Consider the following 20,494-nt stretch of genomic DNA (forward strand, 5'->3'; position numbering starts at 1 on the left):
GGCCCCATATCTGAATGCTTATTACTTACAGTACCTTTATTTACTGTGAAAATTTTAATTATGTTACAAGTTGTCCTGTGAGCGGCAAAACAAATGGAGCCAGGCTTCCTTTGGATTCCCATCTTCTTGTCTTTTCTCTACAGCCCCGCTGTCCAGTCCCAGCTCCTCTCTGCTAAATTCCCTTTGAGGCTCATCTTCAATCTTAAGAAAATTCTCTTACACAGCAATGAAAGTAAAATAATTCCTCACATTTCTGGCCATCTCGTCAAATATGGGCAAGCTGAATGAGACCCAGATTAAAGCACCAGGCCTATATCGACAGACTAGTCAGCTCACTAAGGAACGATATTTTTTTGTTTTGTCTGGTTTTAGTTCCAGCTATGATAACCTCCTATCCAAATACCACCTTGGCAACGCAAGGTCAAAAGAAGGAGATGAGCTGCACAGCACATGGAGAGAAACCCATCATAGTCCGCTGGGAAAAAGAAGACCGAATCATTAACCCTGAAATGTCCCGTTACCTTGTTTCCACCAAGGAAGTTGGAGATGAAGTGATCTCTACTCTGCAGGTAAGAAAACAAAGTGACCTGCGACTCATCTACATGTGTGAGAGTGTTGCTTGATTTGGTTTTGATAGGGTTGCACACCTCTGCCCTACAAGGTCAGAGCCCCACCACTCGCTCCACCCGTGGCACAGCCCTGGAGAGCTGGCAGCAAGAGGACATAGAGGAAATCTCTGCATCCCACCCACCCGCTATCCCCCACCCCGAAAAATTAATCTCCATCCTCCCCTGCTCCAGAGGCAACAAGAGAGTAAGCCTGGCTCACGGCCCCCCTGTCCTTTCTGTCTCAGGAGCAACATGGCTCATGCCTTAGCCTGCCCTTCCTGGGAGGGCCACAGCTCAGTTTTGAGTACACTGCTGATAAGCGCTGAGTAAATATCTGACCTCTAGCTCTGATGTGTGTCAGGCTTCCTTCACCAAAATCATTAGCCGTTTTGAGATAAAAATGCTGTCTTTTTAAACTACGTTTTCTCCCTCCCTTTCACTTCGTGAGGCTTGTGAGACCATTTTACAAAGTCAGGTTAGTCATCAGATTCAAAGTGAGATGGAAGGAAAAGGCACATGTAGATACGTAAGTAGTATATCTACTGCTGCCGGTAGTCCTTGGCACTTATTGTACACAGTAGCAGAAGTCACCAAGCCACCTAGCAAACAGTCATAGACTTCATCTTCACTTCTGTTTCTGTGACAGACAGCTGTCTGGTGGTGTGGGAACCACGCATCTCGACCTGCCTGACAAATCAGTATGTGGGATTCTGTTAACTACTAAGTGGCTGACCTGGGTTAGATTGAGGGACTACATGAGTGGCACTGCTGGTTTGGGGACTTAAGTTTCCCCAAGATGCCATGGAAGCACAGGAAACTCCTGCCGTTATGGTGTCACCTACAATGGGTGGAACTATGACGTTGCCCTCAATGTACCAGGATATACCTTTTCCCACTCAAATTTAAAATTTACCAACATGAGAAAGTTATCAGTCCATTCCTTTATATTTTTACATGTGCCTTTATGAAATCTAAAAGATTTTTTTAAAAAATCATATAGATTCTCAGTCAAAAATCTTGATTTTCCATTTTTTTAGTCACATGCTTAAAAACATTTTTACCAGGCTCAAGGAAATAATTCTCTAGCTCTCTGGTGATTGTCTATATTCTAGTGTAACTCTTAAGGTATATCTCTTTCTTTACTAGACAAAAATTGTGTTGGATGATATCCAGTAGAAATCTGGTTTTGCTCTCTGTGAGGGAGCTTTGTCATTGATTTCTGTAAGGAAGAATAAGTTCTACGTGTGACTTTGTTCATATTAGTATATTTGTGTTACAAATAATATTTAATTACAGGATAGACCCCTAGACCTCTCTGCTCTCATTCGTCTTATTGACTTTAATAAGATAATGCCTGGGTGCACAACAATATTTCTTTTTGGAAGGCTGGAGACCTGCTTGGAGGAGTCTCTTCTGAAGCAGTTGTGTACAGTAGTGGCATTCTACATCCATATGTATGTTACATCATACAAAACCTTTGACTTCTGAGAGATAAAATGCCCCCAAAATAGAAAATGTCAGGATTAAGGTTGTCTCTGAAGCTTTTAACTCAGTGCTTTTGCATGTGTGCATGATGATGTGATCTTTAGTTGTATACTCAGCTTTTATTTTTTCTGCAGGACCCCTGCCTCAGTCAGGCATGACTTGGATTTTCTCTGGAGTTGAATTAGGGTTGAGTAATGAAAGACACTGTGTGATGCAAGGCTGATCATTGAAACCAAACTTTTCACAGGTGGCCAATAATTGTGTGTTCTTTGTTTTCTAGGTACTTGCCTTGAGCCCTTGGGGTCTGATTTGCAGAAGTACTAAGCCCTCATAGCTGCAGCTTAACTCAATGGAAGCTGTTATGAACACATGAAATGCTATTTATTGCTAAGGACTCTGAGGGGGGGAAAGAAGGCCCTAGATGTATCAAATTGGGCTCTGAAAAATTTTGTTTTCCTATCTTAAAGCTCAGCCACACGTGCAACTTAACACAGCTTGACATGTTACCACATCTCAGATGATAACTCTCCAATATCCTTGTAGAGAGTGGGAAATTAATCCATTTATCTTAACCAGTGGTGAATGAGAGTTGTGCTCATATTACCTTGGCTTTGCTGAGGAATAAAGAGCACATGGAGTTACCATGGCTCAGCTAATATATGGCAACTTGTCAAGCAGCCACAAACATTATCATATGTCTGGTTCCTTAATTCCCCATACGAAATGGTGGTAATACTCTTCATGATGTCAGGGTTTATGAAAATAAATTCACTCATGTTTCTGAAATGGGTATTGCATAGGTGAATCCACAGAAAAGGCTGTGAGAAAATGAATGTCTGTCTTCAGGGCACAGTTTGAACTGTGTGCAGTAAATAAAGTGTGGACCAGCACACCAAACAATGAGAAGAAAATGGTATTTGGAATATCTGCTCATTTAAAAAAAATCCTCTCCCTATTGTACATTGAATGAAGCAGTGGTCCTGTAGAAAAAGATCATTATGATCATGTACATAGAGATCCTGTATAACTTTCTATGTTATTAAATAACAAATTGAAAAGAAAAGCCACCCAAAATTTTATTATGAGGCACCCTACTGAATACTACAGGGTTCACCACCAGTGTTTGAAACTTTATTTCCTCCACACAGACTTCAGCCACATGAGTTATTTTCAGAAATAACTGGAAAAAATTGGAGACAGCAGGAGGCACCATTTTGTATGGAAAATTTCAGCCAACTGTTAAATACTTGGCAAACTTATGAGTAACTGGAAACAAGACTTCTGATGAGAAGCTACAGGAATAGGTGGTGCTCCAACTCATGACTACACATGTAGAGCTGATAGCCTGCTTCCTCAGCCCAGGTGTTGCCAGTTTTGATAAGTCTCGGTATTTTAGATGCTTTACTATGCATATGTATGTATGTGTATAACATGCAATATCTATTTATTACTGTCAAGTAAAACAGTTTGTACAATTTTTCTTGCACCATACAGAAAAGCTGTTGGTTTATTTTCTCTGCATGCTGTTCAATCAATCACTTCTTTTCAAACCACCTATAGATTTTGCCAACTGTGCGTGAAGATTCTGGCTTCTTTTCCTGCCATGCCATCAATTCTTATGGGGAGGATCGTGGAATAATTCAGCTCACTGTGCAAGGTAGGAAGAGGACAACATAAGGAAAAAAAACACAGCTATTGTAGTACAGTAAGTGTATGCCATCCTCAGAAATCTGTTGGGGGAGGGAGGCTCTGATTCCTAATTAAATGTATTCCTCATTGTCAAAGAAATGAGGAGCTGTGTTAAGACGCCCAGTCTTTCATTTTCCAGCATCACAGATTAAATCAAAATAAAGGATGAGCTCGAGTCCTTCTAGATCTGTACAAATTAATAAGATGAATTTTTCTTACATACACTAGCTGACACTCTACTAAAGATACTTAAAACTGTCATCTTCAGTAGGGACAGTGGATATGAGGCGGTTACATTTTCAGGGGGAGAGGGACAGGATTGCATTTATTTTTAAAGAACAAATGTGCTTAAACCCCAAGTCTGAAATAAAGCAAAAGTGATCTGACTTTATCTCTAGAGAAATGTTAAACCTACTGTGGATCTTTAAACAAAATATTTCAAGTTTAAACAGTCAAAATAAATCGTAATCAGTTTGCACAACGCAAACTCTAGGAACCTATTGTGCCCAGGGCTGGGGTTCCCCTCCGCCAGGATTTCACTCAGGCAGACAGCAGCAAGTCCTGGAGTGGCTGAGAGACGGTATTTGGGATGCAGAGCATGGGCAGGACTCCGCCACTGGCCACTGCTTCTTTCTGTGCGATGCCTGTTCCTCTGCTTGTATGCCTTTGAGCATGCACACAACACATTTCTAGGACTTGCAAATTTCTTTCTCCCCACTCTTGATTTCAAGTAACAGCAGATTTCAGGGAATGCCTAAGGCAGCACTGCCGAAAAATTCAGGTGGAGTTTGGGGACAGGTTCTCAGTTACACCACTGCCCATTTAAACTGCCATGACAATTTAAAGGGGCATTAGAATTGGTATAAATGCTATTTATTTACATCCTTAACTCTAGAGACAGAAAGACATTTTAGTGTAAATTTATACTGCTATCAAATTATTCTGTTATTAAATGAAGACCTTTAAACCTACTCAAAGAGATAGAAATTTTACTCCCTCCCTCCACCAAATTTAGCCCTTTTAAGTTTAGTATTCATATTTCTACCATCACTTTTTGTGTAAAAGCTGTAGAAGTATCAGTGAGACATGGTTGTGGTGTTCAAGGCAAAAATCTTTTCTAGTATGAGTAGTCCAATCCAGAGTGCTTTTGAGGAAATGCAACTCTATGTTGCATATAAGAAGGTTAAACAGAAGTCAGTATTCAAGATTACCTCAGTGACTCCTAGTTGAAAAGTGACTTTTCCTCCCTCTGTTTAGCATTCTTCAGTAGGTGATTAACTGGCTCAGGGTACTAATGAGTGACCGGAGAAAATGCCATGAGAGCTTACCACCAGCAAGCTGTGTCAGTGCCATGCGCATAAATGTTATCTTAAGGGTACGGGCTTTCTTCTGACTAAAACTGTGTGTGTGTGTGTTTACTCAGAGCCCCCCGACCCTCCTGAAATAGAAATCCGAGAGGTGAGAGCACGCAGTATTGCCCTCAGATGGACCATGGGATTTGATGGAAACAGCCCAATCACTGGCTATGATATTGAGTGCAAAAATAAGTCGGGTAAGAAATAATCTTCCTCTGAAGTCATCCCCATCACTAGTCATTCATCACTGAATTTGTATCGTAAAAGATAATTCATAAATTGAAACTGCCTGATGGAAATTTTTACCATGGTTTATTTAATCTTCCACAGTAAGATTTATCTTCATTTGTTGTCTTTTTTTTTGAGGTAAGGACATTAAGTTTAGCAATTGCTGCTTTTCCCTTTTACCAGAGAAACCTACACATAAGGGGAATAAATTTTTCTGTAAAACAAGCCATTCTAGGTGATAGCTGGTATGATGGTTTTGCTGGCTGATTCTTGGTCCCTGCTCTTATCTTTTCTCCGTTTGTTTTTTTTTTCTTTTCATTTTCTATTTTTCCCTGTAGAAAAAAAATACTTGCCTTTACAGTTTATCTTTTCCTGTAGTGCTGATTTTTAGAGGTTATTTTCTATTGATAGCTGAATACATGGCGTCTTCCCTGGAAAGTCAGCAGTGAAAAAGAGTAGTTATGAGAATTTCTAGACGAAGAAAGCTGTGTGGTAGTTTGCTGAAGCACCATGCAGACTTTTCAGTAACGTACTGGAAATACTCTGAAGGATAAGATCAGTGGCACACATTGGCAGGCCAATGAGAGCAGGTACCTTTCTGCTAGGTTACCAGGTAGTCACATCAATGAATGCCTAATAAGATGAATGAGGTGAATAGTTTAAAAAAAAAAAAAAAAAAAAAAGCAACTCCCTAAGTCAGAAAAATATTCCTGTTCCTGCACATATTAAGCCCCCAAAATATTCACTGTTGAAATCTAAAAACATTCAAGGTGCATTGGAAATATGTAATGTAAAATCACACTTGAAATGAGGCACATTGTTAAGCACTGTCCATGAGTCATTATTTGAGAAGGGACTAGAAAGGAAATTGCAATGGAACAAAGTTTCCGTATTTCAAGTATGATTAAAAAGACACTGAGAAATTGTATTTTGCTATTTTATGTTGGAGTTTGTTGCACTATTTTTAAGGGGACGTAGTCCACTGGTAGGAATCCTCTATGTGTGCTTATCAGCAAAACATTCTGTTTATCAAAGCAACTATAGTACATTTATAGTCTTCTCCCTTTAGTTCTGAGATGTAAAAATGTATTTGTTCATAGAATTCTAAAAGTTGCTGAATTTCTTTTTTAAATGACTCTATTACCCATCTTTACTATTCTTCACTTGTCTACATTGTGTATTTCCTTTGTGCTTTACTGACTCAGGCAAAAATGTGATGTTTTCATTACTAGATAAAATATTTTCAAGAGTGTTAAATCATCAGTCAGCATTTTTGCATTGTCTTTGTAAATAAACTTGATAATGTACAGGTGAGCATGGTACCTGAAAGATTACAAATGAAATTTCACCACTGAGGCTGTGGTCAGGAATCACAGGTTTGGAGATGTAGGCTAGGTAAGGACGCCTTCAAGGGTTATGTATACCTACAAGTTTCTGGGCTTTGTTTTCTTTTTGATTCTTTTCCTTTCTTTCCAACCACCCACCTGCTCCAGAAGAGTTTTTGAAAGTCATTCTTGCCTGAAAGGCTCCTTTCTCACCCGAAAACATCACTGGTATTTCTGGTATTTCTGAATCATGTAACTCAGCATAACCCCGCCTGGGAAGATTGAGCTGCCCTCCTTTGATTGAAGCAGTGGTGGAACAGGACTTAGAGCTATAAAACATCCTTGTTAGATTTAGTTCAATGTTTTCAAGCAATAATACAGAATGCAGGCAAAGATTAGGTGGTAATCACTGTGAATTTGCATTGCAAAATTATGTCTCTGTAACATGGCATGATAAATCAATAGCAAGACAGCAAATAAAGCACCATCAGATTGGATGAAAACATAAGACACAACATAGTGATAAAGGTTAAAAAAAAAAGAAAGAAATTAAAAATAGAGGGTGGCAGAATTGGTGGTGGAGAAAGTATTTCTGTGTCTGTATATGAAGACAAATACTGGATGTCATGTCCTAAAAAGAGCAGATTATCTTCATTTCACTGCAAACAACAGAAACATCAGGTTTTGGAATCTGAGACTGAATGTTTGGAGAAACTAGGATCAGGTTTCTGAATTCTTGTACACGATTATCATCATTAATTAAATCATCAAGAAGATGAAACACCAAAGACAGTTACTGAAGAACTTGCACAGGGTTGGGGTAAGTTAGAACAAAGAAGAAGGAATTAAGAAAAATTCTCACAGTTTCCAGATATTAACAGGACAGAAGAACACTTAGGTAAAACATTCACAATCCAGATGGTAAGCTCAGGGAGCATCCTGCCAAGGCCAAAGGAAAGCTGTAAACTGCACAGTTGTGTTTAGTGAGAATTTTCCACCTGTGTTGCTTACCCTGAGGACTCAGAAATGGGTTTACAGCAGGATGCATCATCTATGCTTCTCAAGAAGGAAAACTGCAGAACTTCTCACACTTTCAGAGAATGTGCAGGTGACCATGTCATGCGTGGACTTCACTATACGATGCTGCCCTCATGTATCCTATCTACCCCTACCGTGCCACCAGACAAAAAAGACATGTTAGTTACCCTCTAGAAGGAGCATGGAGCTGCCTGTCACATGGATAGGTGGCATCCGTAGGGCCCAGTTGCCATGCAGGAGCAAGATGAACAGTGGGAGCTCAGCATTTCAGGCTGTTTCAGTACGTAGATACAATGCCTGTCTGTACAGAACCGTACCTGCGGCGCTCAGACCCGGCCCTTCATCCAAACCACTGATGTGCAGCCATCGGACTTTTCCACTGGAGGTGTAGAAAAAGGTTTGGAGATAGGAACAGGTATGGGGGTCCTTCTTTGTGCCTTTCCTCATCCTTTTTATTTTTTATGCCATTAGGGAAAGCTGAGGGGCAAACTGACCATAGTACCATTTAAGTCCAGATCCAAAGGGAGAGGGCTGTGCTTCGCGCTTTCTTGTGCTCACATGTGAACTGATCACCCTTCAGGACGCAGACACCTTCACAGAGCTGGGGGGTCCCATCGTTGTCCCCCCAACCCCGCTGAGGGTGGCAGCACTGGGCCAGGCCCGGGGGGGGCAGCCCCTGCCCCGGCCTGTGGCCTGAAAAGCTGCGGGTGCGTCCCCATTGTCTTCCACCGAGGAACCCCAAAGCTCCAGCCTTTGCTTTCCGAATGGGTGCAAAGCTGCTGGGTTTCATGAAATCATAAATGTCTTCATGGATCATTGTGTCAGCGTGCATTTTATATCACACTGAGAAACGCCTGGGTGGAACATTTCATGAGTGGAACAAGGAATATGTTAAAAATTCCACTCTTTCTTTTTTTTTTTTTTTTTTTTTTTTTTTTGCTAGACCATTGCTGCTTGTTTTCTGTGCTTTTTCAGTCTTTCTAGGTAAGTGGATTTTAGAGCTCTCTGGAACAACAATAAAACCCAGAAGAGCCAGTAGTCAATCTTAATACCTCACTCAATTACTTACCACGTGGACACGAGCAAATATTTTTAGGATTTGCCAGAAGAAAACAAATTCTTTTTCTTTTCCTTAATACCACTTAAATTTTTCAAAACTGAAAACGGTTTTGGAAAGAAGTTGATTCATTTCTCTCTGGACTGATTCAGTTTGGAGGGATTGCTTTTTCTTGGTTTATTTTACCATTCAAAAAGGGGATAAGTGTATAAAAAAATCCTCTTGATTACCATGCATTAGTCATAAATAAACACTGGAAACCTACATTGAGAAGTACAAAAGACTGTGACTTTTCATCTCTCTCTTTCTCCATGGCATGTCATTACTTAATGTACTAAGAATTACCTGAAATTTTCCAATTTGTTTATTTGATTTCAGCAGCTAATATGTACTACAGAGTCCTACCACTCAGAGGTCAGTATTTCAAACAACCAAGTGAAAACTTAAGCAATTTGATAATGTACAGACTATATTAAAAGAAATTCTCATCATTCTCAAGGGAAAATTTAACACATTCTCTGTACCAAGCAGGTCTTTTTTAAAAAATTTCTTTCCTGTTGGTATGGTACACTGGAACAGAGACAGTCACCTTCTGTGCTTGTATAACATTTAACACAATGGAGTGTAACTGCTGGTTAAAATTCTGTAAAGTTTAAGAAATTATGTGAAGTTGTAGCAAACTGAAAGCAAGTTGTAGCAGCACTGCCTGCAGGTAACTCCTTTAAAGCTTCTGAAAGTATCCTGCAGAGGTAGCTGTGACAAACTCAGTTACCAAGGGAAAATATATTCAAGTGAATTTGGTTAGCACTTAAATGTCTGATACCTGTATGTTTTCTGGGTAAACGAAACCACATGGACAAGCAAACAGGCCCTGTAACCAGCCAAGGTGCAGATGTCATTATCACAACTCGCGCATCTTTAACAAGCTCGTATAAAAGAATTTATGTGCAAATATTTTGTATCTGAGTAAGCTTTCTATTTTTAAACTATCCTTTCTTATCTGCTGAGCTTTCTGCAATCCTGCCTACAGTGACCCACACTGTAAAACACTCCTGTAGAGCCTCCAGTGACATCCCCTATAGGATGCTGCAGAGGTTAAAGGAGGAACATCGCCTGCAGTAAGAAAGAAATGAAGGATGGCAACTCATAAAAGACATCAAGATGCTTAGAATGGATAAATTCTATTATTTTGTTAGCAGCAATTGAATGCTTGGATGAAAAGGAGTGGTTACTGTGTTTAGCCAGTTTCCATCCTTTTTCCTGTTATACGTCTGGAGAATTTATTAAAAACATAACAGGCAGATGAATAGTAAGCATGAATAATAATAATGTGCTCTTCCTTTTACAGATATATGCAAAGAGCTAAGAGGGTTCTACATTCCCCTTGTATTAAACTGCTGCTGCATCCTGACATGAGTCAGGGAGATAGCATCAGTCCTGGAGGGTGCTGAGCCCCATGGCCAAGTACTCCAAGCTCGTGCTCACTGTTCACCTATGGTCTGCACTCCTGGAGTTTGGGATCAAAGTCTAAGAGCCCTTCATTCCTGTTTATTAACTCCTTTCCCCCCCTTTTTGGAGCACAACCCACCTTCTCTTTGAGTGAGGATCCCTTCGGGGCAGGAGCTCCCATCTTTTTCACAGTTGTTCCAATGTAGCAATGGTAAAAAACCAGTATGTACACACACACACAACTGGGGAATCTTTGCTGCTCTCACCACTCCCTCAAAAAAAGGCAAAGGAGTAGCTATTTCCTTAGATTTGCTGATGACCCTGGGGCTGAGATCCCATTGATCACAGCACCACACTTGGAGCAGTCGGGAGTGCTGTCAAGGAAGGTGATCACTCGATTTGCTTGTAGCAGCAGGCATTTTCTGGGTTAATTCAGCAATGGCAGTATCCTGCTCTGTGAGATGCTTTAACTGCATGGTTGTGTGAGCAACGTTAACATCATCTTTTATTTGTCTGTTTTATTTTAACCTCTTATTAAATAGACTCTTGGGATTCTGTTCAGAGAACCAAAGATGTTTCCCCTCAGCTAAACCAAGCCACTATCATTGACCTCCACCCTTCCTCAACTTACAACATTCGCATGTATGCCAAGAATCGCATCGGCAAGAGTGAAGCCAGCAATGAGCTCACCATCACTACCGATGAAGCAGGTACGCTCTGGTTTTGTAGCATCTAAATCATTCTGGGAATTATTGGTCTTTGATGTGAGGAATCTTTACTTGAAATGCTGCTTATGTTGCTGCAGCTGCATCAAAAGAAATACTGAATTGTTCCCATAAAACACTGTGACTTTGCAACTTCATCGCATAGGCTTGTAATTAGAGCTGTTCAGTGGCATCTAGTGGTCAAAGAAGACATTGTACTCCGAATTTTCAGCCTGGGGTACTGGAAACAGCGCATCTATATCTACAGTAAGGCAATTCAATCAACAACATCCTATTTTTAGTGGCGTTTCCTCCCGTGGGTCTTATGGCTTTCCTTAGATGCTCAGATATTAGTATAGATGGCTAATTTAAGCTACCCCCATTTGAGAACATTGATCTACATGAATCAAATCTTCCTTTGACTATTCCATCCCCCAACCCACCCACCATTAGTTTTTCTGATGGCTGTAAAAGTCAGTTGGCTGTCATTAGTTTATGTCATCCTCCTGTTCTTTGTTGCCTCGTATTCTTCTACAACATTACAGGTTTCTGTACCAGGAGGGCTATGTGGGCATTTTCACTTTGGCAGCTGGAGCCACTCTTTTGTGTACTCAAATTGTTGCCTTCCAGTGCCATCTTATTTTCATTTCTCAGGGCTAGCAGAAGTGGCAGATGGATAAGGACAGGACAGTCTTGTGCATGTTACCGCTTCCCAAGTCCTACATGTTAGATGTGACAGTGAAAAAGGCTTATGGGTGAAAAGCAGAGGGCTACAGCTTTCTGTTTCAGCAATTAGAATGAAAATGCTGAATGGCCATAAATACTGGTGCCAGGCATACATTGCAATTATATACAATGTACAAAGGTGTTGAGAGTAACCCAAGCATCTTTAACACCCTTAGCCCACTGAAACTGGATGGAGTTACTCTGAAAAGTCTTGACCAGAAAGGAGCTTGCTCATTTGTATTTGAAAACACATTTTTATCTTGCTAATTTTATTTTTCCTGTTATCTTATGCTAAGGCAGCAATGCTTCCTTCTTTGGGAATTTTGAGAGGAAAACCATAATGCAAGTGTCTGGGTGACAGTGTCCTGGGAGTGAAAACCCTAACTCTTTTTCAAGATTCATGTTGGTGTAGGCTTTGAACACTCAGTGACCGATTTTCCATTCAGCTTATATGAATACAACTGTGTAATTCCCACTCATTTTCCCTGTGGGTGAATTTACTACAGTGAAAATATACCCCTTGTCAGGAGAACATATTTTCGGCTCCAAGGGACTTTCTGAATAAGAACAGGACACACGGGTTCACAGTGCAAAGCAGAAGCAGGAGACCACATGCATTTCTTTTTTCACCAGGTGTCTTTTTTCATCCTAATGAAAGGAAAGCCTTCAGTGAACAGCTTTATTAATGGTGAATAGTTTGTTTGCAACATATTTATCATTTGATCAGGGGTTTTCGCTTCCTTTGTTCAATGAAAATGTGAAATCACTAGAGAAAACAGACTGTCCATCCTTCTGGCCAGCATCATCTGTATCCCCAAAATGCCCATCCTTCCTTTTGCGTATACATTCAAAGTGGAGGGGTGGGTCTTGGAGCTACTCTCTGGTTCTCTCTTATTCACCCATGCTTGGAATATTTCTTACTTGCTGTGTTTTTCCTGACTGATAATTCAGTTGTCAGGATCAGCAGCTGGACTTGAAATAAAAAACCAGCTTTCCCAAGGACAGGGTGGAACCTTAATATAACATTTTATTCAGTTCTCTGTATCCAAGTTTCAGAATAATTGATCCTTTTGTCACTGTCTTTTAAGGAGCCATCTATTTGGAGAAAAAGACCAGCAGTGTGGAACTGTGTTCAAAAGTCACTGATCTACCTAGGGAACAATTGGAAGAGAGGAGGTCAGGCTTAGGCAGAGTATGTGATGTTTGCCTCCTGGGTTTTGATTTCAGGTGGTGTGCAATGTATAGGATCATCATTTTTTGATCACTGTTTACTTCTGTTCTCTACTTTTACGATAGAAAATGGAGAACAGCATGGGTGCAGGGAATAAGAGAGAACGTAATGAGAAGGGAGCAAAATAAAGGTCGAAGAAAGACAATATAAAACCTGAACAACTCAAACCATTCAATTGGCAGGGGGGTGCAGATTGTGTATCACATATTACAGTGACCTGAGTTGCCCAGCACTAGCTATTAGAAAAAAAACTGTAAAGGGTCTCTGTGGCAAAAAGATAGTCAAGCATGGCATGATTTCAAAGCTTACAGACCACAGCTTTCCCTCCATACAACCACAGTTAGCTCCTGTGTTGGAAAATAGACTGCAGGTACACACTTGCTCTAATGCTTGTCAGAAAAACAAAAGCATTATGGCTGTTGTTTAATACTGAAATCAATAGAGGAAGCTGGGATATCTGGGTTTTCTTTAAGTCTTTGTCACAAATTCTGTATGACATTAAGTATATAAAATAAATGACTTCTTATTTAACATTTCACCATGTTATGCTGGGAACGGTTAGCTACTCTGGTCTGTAAAAACATTTGGGGTCTTTCAACAAAAAGTCAAGATTTTAAGGAACATGTTTAAAAAACCAGTTTTAGGATCAAATGCTTTGCTCAAATTCCACTACATTATAATGTACCTGGAGAAATGGCATTTGTGTTTGTCAACAGGGGGACAGAATCAAGGACAGGATTCAAAAAATTCATAGAGATCTCATTTTTGCCCATGGACTTTTTCCTCTTCTCCTTCCTGGACATTAATGCAAGGGCAGTGGAAATAAAGTTCTTTCAACCTTTGGAAATTTCCCATGTGAAGGACAGTCAAGAATGGCACAGAATAGGGCATCTTTAATAACTTAAGCATATTATAGGCTGTGTTCTGGGTCTCTGTGCTTTCATCAGTTAAAACAAAAATGTTCTGGTTCCTTTCACCACAGCCGACATTTACTGCTGCTCCACCTCTAACAGCCCCATCTCACCCTTTTTATTGCTTTACTTCCTTTGTCATGCTATTAAACTTAATTTAATAGCTTTTACTGAGGCCATATTCTGCATCAAGGGAACCCTCTACAGCAGCTCGAGATTACTCCAGTCCTTTCTTCAGATCTTTCTTTTACAACGATTTACCTTGCTGAGCAAGCAATTTACTTCACACCTCTCCATTCAGCCCCAGTCAACTCTTGATCTGCTTTGTAGCTGCCCAGCTGACAAGTAGGTTCCCCTAGACTCAGGGCCTTCTTTTTTCATTCGCCTTTAAAGCATCACGCACACCTTTGGCAGCATATTAACAGTAAATGAAACTCCCCATGACTCAGGCAGGAGCTGCAGTGTGCTTTTTCCTTCTGGCAGTTATTTTTTGTCCAATTTCAGTCTGGGATACTTACACTGAGGAGACGGAGAGAGTAACGTGAAGGTTTTTGTGTATCAAATATTTGATGTTTGCCTGAATGTGCTCAGTCCGTCGTGAACGAAGGGGATCCCACTGAAAAGTTTGTAACATCATGAAGGCCAGCTGAGGAGCTCCTGTCTCACCTGCTTTCAGATGGGTTCTGCTGCCTTTCTATCACCTACAGGGTTCTGACTGCTGAAATTATGTCTTGCCTATTTACAAAGCAGAAACAGCACTGTGAGCATATCACTAAACAAGAAAAGTCACTATTATTCACTCTTATTTTATTTGCCAGGTTGCTATGTTTTGGCATGTGTTGTATTTCACTGTTGGCCAGAGATGACATCTGAATAAGGAAGCTTCGAGGCTCTGGTTTTGTTTGATGAAGTGGTATCTTCAGTTTTCCATATGGCATTGACTCAGTCCAAATCTTTATGATGCTGGTGTGTTAAGTTGGTGACATACCATGTGAAGTGCTGAATTCTGTGTGCTGTGAGGGCTGGTTTTGATCCATCTCTCTTCTCTCTTTGCAGCTCCTGATGGTCCACCTCAAGATGTCCAACTTGAGCCTATATCTTCACAAAGCATTAGGGTCACCTGGAAGGTAAATACACACAGCCAAGAATATAGACTCTGACAGTATTATGGTGCATTCAGAGAGGTTCCATTGACAGGATTATTATAACAACTGTGGATCAGTTATTTTATTTGGGAGAGACCTTGCAGATACCTTTGCCGACAAATCTTATATTGGCCATTAAGATTGGTGCATTATGCAAAGAAAGAACCTTCCTCTGGAGAGTAATAGCAGCAGCTGCTTGCCTGTACTGATGACAATAACATTTCCTACTTCCTTCTGATTTCAGAGATGAGGCTATGTGCTTGGAAAATGAGCACTCACAGAATTTCACTGTGGTTTGGGGCAAAATTTCCCCAAACCATTGGAGCCAATGGGATTTTTTTCCCATTGCAACGGACTTTGGGACAGAGCCTTACTGAAGGCATGTCTGCACAGAGAGAGCAATATAGGTCTCAGTATAGTCCATGAGAATTGATGAATCAGAGCTACTGGTTTAAAAATATCAGCAACTGATATTATTTACAAATCTGGCATGTTTTATGACTCAATTAATTTTTTCTAGATTTTTGCCCAGTGTTTTGACAGTGACAGAATGTTTTAAATGCTTTCAGTATGATATCAGAGGTACTTAAACAATGTTTTAAATGGTTTTGTGCTATATACTGCTTGTACATTGTAGTGGATAGAATAAAGCTATCTAATTACAGTAGTGTGATCTCAGTATGAATGGCAGTTTCCAGATGGTATTGATAATTCCATATATTTAAGACTCTGAAATACGTAGTATTAAGTGCTGGAGTAGGATGGTGGCATAATAGCCATTAATTTCTATAGTGATGTTAATTACTCCTGCAAATGTGGATAATGTGTATTTTGCCCCATGATATGGACCATCCAGAAAGCCAGGATAGTAACAGTGAGCTGCTGCTTATTAACCATATAAATAACTGTGGGTGGCTTATTTATTTATACAATAAATAATCAGCACAATCTTGTGTTAGTTTTGAATTGGGTCCTGAAAAGACAGGTTTCTACAGTGCATGATCTCCGCACAGTGCAGGTGGACATATAACTACCGAGATGTCCAACTAGTACAGAGCGGGACCTCAGCTGTCAAGATTTTTTTCAGTAGTTCAATGGTGGTTTAAAAATGGTCCATTGAAAATTCTGGTTTGATGAGACATTTAAGTTTTAAGCTTCAAAAGCAGTAGTCTTTATCAGACCTCTAATGCACAGGTCAGAAATATAGTGCTAATTCTTGGATCTCCTCCACATCTTAAATTTTTATCAGTGCTGGTTTCCATCAAATGGTTTCCAAAAACGAAAGGCATGTAGTCACTAGCCACAGGCTTACCTGATGGTTTAAGTGAAACACAACAATGTACCTATAAAAGGCATACATGAAGCACGGATTTAAATGCAACACACAGTCAGTAGAGCAAAGGAAGTAGCTATTGAAGCAATGCAGAGTGTACAGTGATTCTCGACAACTGAAATTTGCCTCTCAAAGAAGCACTCAAGAAGTTTGACTGCCATCAGATCTAGTCAGCTATAACCTCCAAGCTTCTATGCATGAACTTGTTTTTATGGATGTATGGGTAGACAGATTGAAAGGCTTTGCTTGCTTTTTCAAAGTTTACTTTGGGGGCTATTTTCAAAAGCAACAAGAGAAGATAACCACCATTGGTTCACTGCTGGAGTTTATAGCTGCCATTTGTGATTCTGAAGATTTGCCATTAAATTTGATAAATGCAGATGTGTATAAGCAGCTACAGGACAAACAAAATTCCCACACCTACATTTTAACAATATTGTCTAAAATGTGGTCCAATTTGTACTTCCAGCACACTTCAAGTCCAACTTAGTGTTCTGATCTCTAGGTATTGTCTGGGGAGTAGAAGCACATCAAATGAGCATCTGGAGTTTTATTCTCAAAATCATGTTTGGAATTTGATTTGTGAATACTTGTCGAGTAATGATCAGTATCTAATATAACAAAATAATCACAGAAACAAGCTATGTATTGAATATAAACTCCAATGCCATGGCAAGTCTCATAAGTCGAGTGTAGAGATGGATTTTCACAATTGGAGTGAGCTTAAGGTGTGAGCTACCTGTGACCTTGGAAATGGCTGCTTGTACCCATGCAGCACACATCCAGATCAGGAAAGGTGGGTCCATGCTCCCAGAACTGCGCACCACCACGTGAACCTGGTGCCATGTACTGTGCAGATGCTGGCTAGACATTTGGAGTTTGCTGTGGACTGTGCTGCCAGACTGCACCCCCAGTCTCCCATGAATACCCAGTCTCCTGAGAACCTTCAAGATATTATCCCTATAGACCCAGTCTCTGTTAAATCTGTTAAATCTTTTAATTTATTGACCAGCAGTATCTGACGTGGTCAAGCAGCACGAGAGGCACTATAGCAGTGTCCTCTAGCAAAGTGCTAAGAAGGTGCTGCTGGCTCTAGCCAGAGGTAGCCTATGGCCCCATCATACCACAAGACCCCATGAGGTGCTGTTCTGCAAGCAGCAGAAACTCTGGAGGTCTGCCTATGAAAGGATGGACAGCAAAAGGCACCACTGGCACTTCACTGAAATTCTGCTCATGGTGGTCTCTGTGCTGTCAAGCCCCTGTGTGCTCACCTTGAAAACTCTTTGCCTTGATTTGCAGTCTCTGCTTTATCTGCTGGTAGGTTAGCTCATCCGATGGGTGCTAAGTTTCTCTGCGGTGCTAGACATAGTTGAGACCTAATTGTTTTCCCTGACCTCGAAGCTCCTTTGCAGACAAAGTGAAGTCCATGAGCTCCGTTCCTGAAAAGTTAGTGCTTGCGTAGTCCTACCTTTACTAGAAGAATTATCTCCTGAATGACAATTTGTAACAGCTGATTAAGAAGTCCCCCTATTAAGAAGTCCCCGATCAGGAGTGAGACATTTACTTCCCTTGAATTATTGCAGTTATCTCCTGGCCAGAGCAGTTTTGGTCCATTACTCAAAAAGATACTTTAAGATGGTCCCACAGACGTAATATGGTTCAGTTCCATGCTGAATCTTGACTTTTGGGTGAGTCCTTACGATGCACTGCTGTGCAGAAGGCACTCATTGCATTGTGTAATACAAAGTACTTAAGAATAAAGAAATACCCCACGGGACCAATCCTATATTGTCATGGAGGCAAAAAAAGGAAGAAAATAAACTCAGTAATAACCTGGTCATTTTTACTTTAGAGGCATGTGGAGCTTTTGCCATGAAAAACTATGACGACATTATACAAATGGGATTGTGTTGAGAAACATATTTATATTTAGAGTTGGCAAACCTCATTTAAATACAGACAGTGTCAATAACAGCAAAAGGAGCACAGAATAACACATCAATTATCTTTCATCTTGTATTAAGTTCTATTTCTGCGTCTTACTACAGTCATTAATCTTCCTTTAAAGTTTCTCTTAGACCACTTTTAGAAAATCCTAGTTAAGCAAAGTTTTATAGGTCTGTGATCTGTTTAATCCCATTTCTATGTGTCCACATAGAACATTGGGTTTCAGACTGAATTTTTAAATAATACTCAGCACTTTTTCATAGTTTAAAATGGTGTGGAAAGAATGGGAATTAAACAGGGATTCTCATTTAGAAAAGAGCATGAAATTTTTTATTTTTTTTTCTTGTAGCACTTTACAAGGTAAATGAACCCATTAAATTTAGGCATGGGAAACATTCCTTTTCCTTTTTATGCATATACACATGCACACAACTATAAAATGTCATACTTTACAAAAGTCATTGATACCCTATTTTGCAAATATTGGATTTTGTGAGGTAAGCAGTAAGATCATGGACTGAAACTTACTTTTTCATAATGTTCTAAGACTACCAACAAGGTTAACAATATTTTTCCCCATGAACACTTAGTCATGGACATTCTTCACTGAATTTTCTACCAAAAATGTGCCTATACAAAAGAAAGTGTATATATCAAATATGATTTATTTGTGCAAAAAGTCAACACAAAATGAAGCATTTAGATAGTACTAACAAGGAACATTTGAAGTTTTGTGGAGCAGAACTTTTCAATGCTTTGTTCTGAAGTGACTTGGAGCTTGTTTTATATTGTATAATGTTTCAAAGTGAAAAAAAAAAGTAAAATATTAATATTTTATTTGAAGAAAAAATTCCCTTGACCTAAAACAATTATAAAGATGTATCATGAAAAATGCAAAATTTGCCATTTTATTCCAATTCAAAATGAGAAAGTATATAATTGCAGAATTCCCAGTGAAGAGGCTATTCTGGCTATAGTTCTGCTCTGAGAACATTTCAATGCATAGTAAATGTACGATTCACTTTTATCATTATGTTCCATCTGTTTTACAGTATGACATATGTGTTCCAATATATGTGCTATATGCCTCTGTAATCTATTATGCACAAGGTGTATGCTCACTTTTTCTTGGTGTACAGTGCATGCCTTATGGTATGTAGTGTACGTACATATGGCATCTTAATGTGTGCTGTATGTGGCAGTAGGCAGTGCATGCCATTCACAAAGCAATACATGCACTACCTTATGTGGTGTATGTGTTTTATGCATGTTGCTTGTGATTTCAATGTGCAATGTGTGTTTGTGGCCACAACTTTTGTTCAAAAGCCACCCATGGTCACTCCTGGGAATGTTCCAGTTGCAGCCTTTAACTAGGAGAGGCTTTAGATCTTGAGATGTGCAACAGTGCGCATGTTAATGTTTGAGACAAGAAATCCCCATGCAGACTGTTGAGGATTTGCCAGGCTGTGATGGAATCCAACACTGATGGAGAGAACTGGTGTCCTGGCATGATTAAACTGGTGCCTCCACACTGATACACATTTAGAAAAGAGACCGTGACCTGCAATGTTGTCTGAAAGCACTCTTCCCTGTAATAACATTTGAGTTGTCTGCTGCTTTGTTCAAACTGTTTGTCCTTTAGCCAATCTGAGATGTTTAGATTATGTTACTTCCGTCTTTTTGCCCCTTCTCATCAACATTGACAATGCCTAAAAAAACGTATGAGCTATGTAAAATGGTATGGCTAGTAACAGAATTTGAAATCCTTCAACTAATGAAACAATTCACCCTGAAATATTTAATTATTAAAATGTGATAAAGTTATTTTCTTCTCAGATGGAATGAAACAGTTTTATCTTATGGAGATATCTGAATCTCAAACAAACCCCCAAAAAATCTGACGTTAGTTTCCACCTCATAGTCCAGCTTAAAAAAAACACCTTTTGCAATCATTTAAAGGTCATGAAGCCATGGAGCTGTTCAGAATAGGTAATGCTCTTGCAAACAAAGTGTTTTGATAATAAAAGACCTACATGTTTCTAAAGAAGCTGGGTTTTCTTTGACAACAAAACACAGAAATATTCAAACAGGAATACTCTTAGATTCCAAATGCACAGTTCTAATGCCTGCAGTGTGCCTTACAAGGTGCTCAAGACCTGAATCTCCTAATTTAGTCATCCACGTCTTTATGGACAGCACCATGCTTGCAGAGAGCTTGTTAGAACCAGAGGAACTGAAGTAGTTCGGTAGAAGTTATATCCTT

At 39.8% G+C, this 20,494-nt stretch overlaps 1 protein-coding gene across 1 annotated transcript in view; it reads left to right on the forward strand.

Annotated features, from left to right (window-relative positions):
• DSCAM (DS cell adhesion molecule) overlaps positions 1-20,494 on the forward strand; it is a 412,072-nt gene that overhangs the window by 300,637 nt on the left and 90,941 nt on the right. Inside the window, exons 13-17 of the mRNA XM_075034798.1 lie at positions 373-569; positions 3,654-3,750; positions 5,206-5,334; positions 10,777-10,944; positions 14,863-14,933. Of these exons, the coding sequence (XP_074890899.1) occupies positions 373-569; positions 3,654-3,750; positions 5,206-5,334; positions 10,777-10,944; positions 14,863-14,933 (662 nt within the window). The remainder of the gene's footprint in view (positions 1-372; positions 570-3,653; positions 3,751-5,205; positions 5,335-10,776; positions 10,945-14,862; positions 14,934-20,494) is intronic.

Source organism: Buteo buteo, chromosome 8, assembly GCF_964188355.1.
Source record: "Buteo buteo chromosome 8, bButBut1.hap1.1, whole genome shotgun sequence".
In the NCBI taxonomy this organism is placed as follows: domain Eukaryota; kingdom Metazoa; phylum Chordata; class Aves; order Accipitriformes; family Accipitridae; genus Buteo; species Buteo buteo.